The sequence below is a fragment of the Chrysochloris asiatica genome, unplaced genomic scaffold (genome assembly GCF_000296735.1).
Source record: "Chrysochloris asiatica unplaced genomic scaffold, ChrAsi1.0 scaffold00036, whole genome shotgun sequence".
NCBI classification, from domain to species: domain Eukaryota; kingdom Metazoa; phylum Chordata; class Mammalia; order Afrosoricida; family Chrysochloridae; genus Chrysochloris; species Chrysochloris asiatica.
The window spans coordinates 11,741,576-11,750,305 of NW_006408554.1; the positions used below are offsets into that span (position 1 = coordinate 11,741,576).

Below are 8,730 nucleotides of genomic sequence, written 5' to 3' on the forward strand. Positions count from 1 at the left end.
CTTCATTGCTGTTTTTCCCTCACTTCCCCTTATCAGTGTCGAGCGTGGTCACCAATCAGAGGGTGTATTCCCATTGAGTCTTAGTCTTTGAAGGGGTTTGCACTGAGGGGATCCGACCACTTGCCTTGATGTCTCCTGGGCAAGCAACTTCTTGTTCTTGTAGTAACAGTCGGTTTGCCTATGTCGTTTTATATTTTTCCTGTAGGTCTTTCTTTCAAGAAGTATCTTCTGTTCTTCTAGCCAGTCCAGGTTGGTCTGCTTGTCATGTGTATAGTCTCTTACACTGTCTAAAGAAGGCATCTGAAATGAACAAATCATTGGTCTTGCAGAATTCTATCACGCGTTCTCCAGCATCATTTCTATCACCAAGGCTATATTTTCCAACTACTGATCCTTCCTCTTTGCTCCCAACCTTTGCATTCCAATCACCAGTATTGATCAATACATCTTGATTGCATGGTTGATCGATTTCAGACTGAAGAAGTTGGTAGAATTCTTCTATTCCATCCTCATTGGCTTTATTGGTTGGTGTGTAAATTTAAACAATAGTGGTATTAACTGGGCTTCCCTTTAGGCGCATGGATTATTATCCTATCACAGCGTTGTACCACATGACTGATCTGGATATGTTCTTTTTGACGATGAAAGCAACACTATTCCTCTTCAATTTGTCATTCTGGCGCATAGTAAACCATGTGGTTGTCAGATTCAAAATGGCCAATATCAGTCCATTTCAGCTCACTAATGCCTAAGATATCGATGTTTATGCATTCCATTTCATTTTTGACAACTTCCAGTTTTCCCAGATTCGTACTTCATACATTCCATGTTCCAATTTTCTAAGGATGTTTACAGCTGTTTCTCTTCATTTTGAGTTGTGCCCATCAGCAAATGAAGGTCCCACGGGTTTTTCTTCCATTCCTGTCATCACAGTCAGCTCTACTTTGAGGAGGCAGCTCTTCCCCAATCACATTTTGAGTGCCTTCCAACTTGAGGGGCTCATTTCCCGGCACTATATAAGGTTTTCGTTGACTAATTATTCAGAAGTAGTTCATCACTCTTTCTTCCTAGTCTGTCTTCGTCTGGAAGCTCATCTGAAACCTGTCTACCATGGGTGACCCTGCTGGTATTTAAAATACCAGTGGAACAGGCACTCAGAATCACAGCAACTCACAAGCCACCACCGTACAACAAACTTACTCCTAAACCCTAGCAACCATAACTCTACTCTCAATTTCAAAACTTTTTGTCATTTCAAGAATGTTACATGCATGAACCCCTACAGTATGTAACTTTTTGAGTTGAGTTTCTTTGTGCAGCCTATTTCCCTGCAAAGGCACCCAAGTTACGAGTGTGCATCAGTATTTCATTTCATTGACTGCTGAGTAGCATTACATGGCACACACGGACCAGAGACTGCCCAACCAGTCACATGAAAAGGACATCAGATTGACTCCATTTTGGGCTATTATAAACAGAGTTGCTATGCACATCTGTGTAAAGGCTTTTGAGTGAACTATTCCTAACTTTTACAGCTCTTTTTAATTATTCTGAATTTGGAAATAATTTGTAAAGTACATTTGGTAATGAGTCATTAAACTGGGTAATAAAATAGCCTCCCCTTTTAAACTAAATTGTACAACAAAGAGCGTAGTAATGATTTTGGAATAAGAAAAAAGGTACTGAAGAGATACAAATATTGTCTAACATTTCAACAAACAGCATCAGTAAATTAAAATAAGTAAACTCACCAATAAAAGCACTGTCTGATTCCAGTAATGAATTTTTCAAAAAATCTGGAGGGTCATCTCTGAGCTAAAGAAATAGCATATATTCATGATTACTTCTGTGCGTAAAATAACAGTTTTTGGCAGTAACAAGCACAAGTTTCCATACTGTCCCTTAAGAAATCAAAAGACTGGCTGTTTGCCTCTCACTCCACATGACCATTCCTCAGAAACACAGGAAATGCTCCATACAACCAAGATTATGAAGCCAACAGAGGAGCCAGCACGCTGACTCCTACCCCACTCCTGCCTGCTTCTCTGTGGTGAAGCCAGACCAAAGAGAGTGTTAACGCTGATTAAGTAGGAAGCGGGCCTCCATAGGCAGGAGAAGGGATGCCAAGCTTGTGAGTTCCAGCCTCACCTGGAGCAGTTCCACTTTCTCTGAGCCCTGGTGCAGCACTGGAAGATAAACACTGGACTGCTCACCAAAAGGTCAGCAGTTCAAACCCACCAGCCACTCTCAAAACCCTAGAGGATTCACCATGAGTCAGAACCCACTCAATGGCAAAACAACAACACCACAGTATGAAGCAATTCACCCAGTGAAACACAAAAGGCTTGTAATCACTGCCAATATTAATTCTTTCTTGCAATAATTCATATAGTTGTTGTTGCTAAGTGCCTTCGAGCCATTTCCAGTTCGTAACGACTCTGTATAGAGAGTTTCCGAGGAGCGGCTGGTGCATTTGTACACTTACTATTTCCTCTATGCTAGGAACTGAGGATACAATGATGAATTAAGAATTTCTGCTCTAGAGCAGTTTACATAACCTAGGAAAGAAACATGTGACTGCAGCTGTACTGACGGTATATTGTGGAGAAAAAGTATGCTAGCATTGCGTTCGTTATAGTATGCTTTCAAATGAGAAGCAACTTAAATTTTCATGTAGAGAATTTTGCAATAGAGAATAATATCATCTTATACGTTGTACTTCTCATGTGGCACTATAGGATAAGCAACTGGACTGCAAACCGCAAAGCAGATGGTTCGAGCCCACCAGCTGCTCCTCAGAAACCCTATACAGGGTCACTATGAGTCAGAACTGATTCAATGGCACTTAATAAGAACATATGTTTGAAGGAGTCCTGGTGTGGTACTTTAGGATAAGCATGGGATTGCTGTCCACAAGGTGAGTGCTTCAAACCCTCAAAAACCCTGGTGGTGGTTATGTGCCATGGAGTAGGTTCCGACTCCTAGTGACCCTGCACAGAGTTTCTGAGGCTGCAAATCTTTACAGGAGCAGGCAGCGTCATCTTTCTCCCGTGGAACAGCTGATAGTTTCAAACAGCTGACCTTGTGGTTCACAGCCCAATTCATAACCACTATGCTTTATATGCCAGAACCATCTCAATGGTACTTAATAACTGCAACAATATCTATTAGAAGAAACCTAAAGTATCAACACTTCTCCAGCAGATTTCTGGACTTACTCTACTTGAATATTTCAAGGAAGAGCTGTTCATTTAATTTTAAGGCGATGCATTTCACAGATGTGAAAGTTCCTTTCCTACACTAAATTCTCTTCTATATACCAAATTTAACTCTCTTTGTAATTTCCCACACATTAATTACTGCTTTCTCATACAGTAATAATGGAGGGGATGATGTTAACAGCAGCTAATGTTGATCAAGCTGTGCTTGGTACTTCACACCATCAGTCCCATCTCTCTCCTGCCTCACAGCCCTTCCACATAACTGCGAAGAGCTGCCAACGTCCACCTGTCTTATCTTCTCCACAGGAATCAGCCTCAATTTCATCCTCTATTTTCTATAAAGTACAGTTTCTAGGAAACTAAAGAGTCCTGGTGCGGCACTGCAGGATAATGCGCTGGACTGCAGGGTCAGTTTGAGCTGCAAGGTTGGCGGTTCAAACCCACCAGCCATTCCTCAAAACCGCACATAGGGCCGATAATCAGTCAGAACCGACTTGATGACATTAATAACAGGAAGATTGACTATCTTTTTTTTCCTAACAACTATGATACACTGTTGACGTATACCAAGTTTCTATTCAGCTAAAATCTCTTATTTCTCTGGAATTTTAACCAAAATCTCAGATGTTAAATTTCCCTTAGTAAATTTCAGTTATCTTTTCACTGAAAAATGTGACTGGCACTTAGGGGAGAAACCTACCAACCTGCAAAGTCTTCACAAATTACATCAAAACATGTGAAGTCATGGGCTGGGTTTAAATTTCAGCTTGCCCTATTATTAGCTGTGTGACCACTGGCCTTTAAATCTGAGTTTCCGCTTAGTAAGGATAACCAGACCTTATTGTAGATTTTAGAACATATAAATGTAAAGTGCCTAGCACAAGCCCAGAGTGGGTCATTAAATTATAGGTGTGGCGCTTCAGGGTAAGCACTGGATTGCTACCATCAAGAAGGGCAGTTCCAATTCACCACAGGGTCACTATGATTCCAAATCAAGTTGACAGCACTTAATAACAATAACAACACTAGGAACACCAGGAGTCCCTGAATGACACAAATGTTTATGCGCTTGACTAATAGTTTCCAGGTTGGTGGCCCAAGCTCACCTAAAGGTGCCACAGAAGAGAGGTGTGGCAATCTGCTTCTCCAAGTCACAGTCATGAAATCCTCTAGAGTGCGACTCTGCACCCCTGGGGTCACCATGAGTCAGCATAGACATAATCACAGCCACAGTGTCGTCATCATCAGTTCAAACCCAAGCACTAGTAACTGACTAGCAAGGAGCATTCTAGCTAAGCCTTTACTCTTACAACCTGAAAATGGAGATAATGCTCCCTATATCACAGGGGTGTTGTCAAGACTAAATTTACATTTCCAACCTCAATTTCCCCCTGAACTCTCTCTCATATCTGTCTACTTGCCAGCTCCAACTGTTTATTGTCTAATGGGCATCTCAAACCAACTGTTTAGATAAATTCCTGCTTCTCACTCCTGTAAATAGCAACTCCAAGCCAAACACCATCCTTGTTGTCTCCTCTCACACCCACATCCAGTATGTCAAAAATCCTATCATGCATCTTCCCTTAAAAATGAATCCAGTCACCTCAGCACTACCTCCCTGCTCCAAGTCACCTCACCTGTTACCTCGCTGACTGTAACAGCCTCCTGTCCCCTCAATCTACTCTCAGCAACACAGCTACTGATTGTATTAAAACACAGAAACAGTTCAGAAATTGGGAAAGGCTCTCATCACATGCACACTAAAGGCAAAGCTCCAACGGCCCACACAGCTCTGCAGTCCACCCATCCTGTCAACCTCATTGCCTGCTGTCCAGCCCCACTCACAGCTGTCCACTCACACTAGTCTTCTGACTACCTCCAGGTGCACGCCTTCAGGGACTTCTATCTAGACTGTTCTTCCTCCAGACAGTCACCCAACTGCTCCCCGATGTTTTACATGGTCAGCTCCCTGATACCATATTCACATACAGCCTTCTTAGTGAGGCCTTCCCTCTCCCACCCCACAACCCCCTTTCCTGGCTTTTTCCATCACCTTTGTTGTTGATGTTGTTGTTAAGTGCTGTCGAGTCAGTTCTGACCCACAGCAACCCTGTATAGGGTTTATGAGGAGCAGCTGGTAAGCTTGAACCACCGACCTTATGGTTCAAATCGACTTTGCAGTCCAGCGCATTAACCCACACCACCATCCAGGATGGCATTAGTATTCTATAGATTTTATTCTTTTTATTGTCCTTCCAGGCTCTTTTGTTCCCTCTGTAACCCCAGCACAAGGAAAGTACCTAGCACGTAGTAAGCATTCACTAAGTAGTCAATGAATGCAAGTGGTTCATCCCTTCCCTTTATCTAGCACGTCACACCTACTGTCCAAGCTCTCCAAGAGCTCTTAATACATCATGTAATCCTCACAACAACCCTTGAGATGTTTTTATTTATTTAATAAACATTTGTATGTTGCTGTTGTTAAGTGTTGTCAAATCAGTTCCAACTCATGGCGATCCTGTATAGGGTTTCCGAGGAGTGGCTGGTTGATTTGAACTATTGACCATTGCAATTCAAACTAACCTTGTAGTCCAGTGCTTACCCTACAGCACCACACAGTGACTTACTATAGAGGCACGTACTGTTTGCCGGTCTGGTCCTAAACACCTCACAAGAATTAATTTAATCCTTATAACCAACCTCTGATATTTGTAGTTTTATCTCTATTTTATAAAAATTACTTAACTCAAGCTCAGAGAGATGAAATAACTTGCCCTTAACCACACAGGTAGAATCAGGAGGAGCCAAGACTCTAACTAGAGTACTGCTTTGCCATTACGTTAAGCTGTAGGATCAGCAGGTCAGTTTAAACTGCAAGGTCGGCAGTTCAAACTCACCAGCCACGCCTCAGAAATGCTACACAGGGTCATTATGAGTCAGAACCGACTCCACGGCACTTAACTAACTAAACATCTATACTAATAGTTCTCTTGCTACCCACTACACTGTTAAGATTTAAATTATTTCTTAATACAATATTTCTGAAGAATTCCAAACTGGAATTCTTACTTATAAAATTCCTAAAACAGCCCTGGTATAACGCTGTAGGATCAGCAGTGGACTGCTAACCAAAAAGTTCATAGTTCAAACCCACCAGCCGCTCTTGGAAACCCTATACCGGGCCACTATGAGTCAAAACTCACTTAATAGCACACAAGAAGAAGAGCAAAAGTAGTATGAAAAATAAAAATTGGTTTCTTACCATCCTGTGGTCTCGTACTTTAATGTTAGGAAGAGCATCCAAGTCACCTATAGTCAATGGAAAACAAGCAAGAGAAGAAGTTAGAAAATGTTTTAAGGAATTTTAAAACTTCTTTTATGACTCACTCTCTACTGAAAATTCCTTTTTATTCAACTAGTAACTTTTGGGGTAGTTTTTACATATGACTTACAACACTGCATCCATTCCACTGGATAAGACTCTCCCATTCAAAATAATATATATAAAAGCAAAATCATTATGATCCTAAAACTGATGCCTACAGAGAGAGAAAATAACTCAGGATTCTTCACCATCTTCTGTCTCAATTCTCCTATCTGTGTAGAAGTTACTAAGTGAAGCTGAACAGAGGGGTCCCTCACTGGAAACTGAAGTACACTGAATTCTAGGTACCTCATTCCAGAAACAAAGACCTTATGCCAGTTACCCAAAACCCCTTCCCCAAACAAACCTGCCTTCCAATGTATTCCACTGACTAGTGCATTCTATCCTGGTTAATGTTACCTTTGGGGACAAACAGGCTGCCAATGATAGTGTGTATGCCTTCCTGTTTTTGACTGATGTCAAGTCGCTTCTGACTCACAGCGACCCTGTGTGTGTGTGTGCAGAGTACAATTGCTCCATAGGGTTTTCAAGGTTGTGATCTTTACGAAACAGATCACCAGCCAGTCTTCCAAACTGCCAATCATTCAGTTAGTAGTCCAGCACTTCACTATCAGCACCACCCATGAGCTTGTATTCCTTCATAGATTGTTTTATAGCCATGTTTGTGACTGGTGTATAGATGGACTATTGTTATGAATTCCGTGACTAAAGCATTTGATACAATTGGGCTAGTTGCTGCGAGGTATGGAGACCGGATACTCTTGGTGCCAACATGCACCTATATCCACCTGGGCACTGCGTTTTAGCTGTCAAGATTCCACAAGATGTGATCAACTGTTGGGAGTCCCAAGGAAAAAATTCACAAAATGGTATATAAAAGTTAAAGAATGTAATGACTTCTCTCCTCTCTTCTGATTTTATGACTGAAGTAGAGGGTTAGCAAAAAAGAGGTAGCCCCTCAATGAGATGGACTAACATAGTGGCTGCACCAATGGGCTCAAAGACAACAACGATGGTGAGGACTGCCCTGACACAGAACTAACTTCACAGCACACAACAACACTGAGACAAATTGTGTCCTTAAGATGCCAGGAGAAAATGATCTATCAAAATCATTATTAAAAACCGTGTCTAAGATGGAGAACAGGCTTGACCTTTGAGCCAAAGTCTTGGATCACTATTCCTGTTATGCTAATTTATGAGGTCAAATATGCTTCCTAAGACTTTGTAGGTCACACTTGCATACCATGATAAAGACCCAGTGCCTTCTAATCACCTGACTCATGGAGACCCTATGGGACAGAGTACATCTGCCCTATAGGGTTTCCAAGGCTGTAAATCCTTACAAAAGTGGACTTATACATCTTTACACTGTGGAGCAGCAGATGGGTTCTAACAGTTACCCTTTTTAGTTAGCAGCCAAGTACTTTATCCACTGAGCCATCAGGGCTCCTTTGATGCCAAGACAGGGTCTTAAAATGTCTCTGAAAATAACTGGTAGGACCATCCCCTCTTACTCTCATTACTGGATTGTTTATTTAAGACCCATTTGACCTAGCTTCGATGACTTGATGATTAGAACTCGACTAGAGGAAGATAAACAAACAATTTTGTAAAGGAAACAAGTGTAAATTACTATAATTTGATGAACTTGACCTATACTTATGAATGTAGTAGCTCAAAATATCAACTGAGAAGGAAGGTATCTTCACACCAAGTATCAATCATATCCCCTCTCACACATAGTTGTAATGGTAGAGGTTTTGTCACATAAAGGGGGGAGTAGTTAATCTGACAGTCCAGGAACAGAGGACCCTGGGACCATCAAGGGAGAAGAGCACAAGTGGAATGTGGGACCCTATCCAGAAAAGCAGATACAGCAGAGATGATGATACGGAGAGAGAGAGAAAGCAGCTGAGGACTCCAGACTCATGGAAAGAGAAAGACTGAGTGCTGATGGCCAGAAGCAGGCTTACAGAATGTGCACTTTGGTTGTTTAAATTATTATATATTCCTGAGTGTTTTTGTGTACATCTCCCTCCCACCAAAAAAAAAAAAAAAAAAACACACAGAGGGAATAGAAGAAAATACTGGTGAATGATGATACCTGGAGGAGACTGTAAT

General features: G+C 41.6%; 1 protein-coding gene across 1 annotated transcript in view; it reads right to left on the minus strand.

The window, feature by feature from the left end:
• The window catches only part of CSPP1 (centrosome and spindle pole associated protein 1), a 135,244-nt gene that overhangs the window by 14,404 nt on the left and 112,110 nt on the right, over positions 1-8,730 (minus strand). Inside the window, exons 26-27 of the mRNA XM_006860038.1 lie at positions 6,484-6,530; positions 1,752-1,815 (exon numbers count right to left, since the gene is read on the minus strand). Of these exons, the coding sequence (XP_006860100.1) occupies positions 1,752-1,815; positions 6,484-6,530 (111 nt within the window). The remainder of the gene's footprint in view (positions 1-1,751; positions 1,816-6,483; positions 6,531-8,730) is intronic.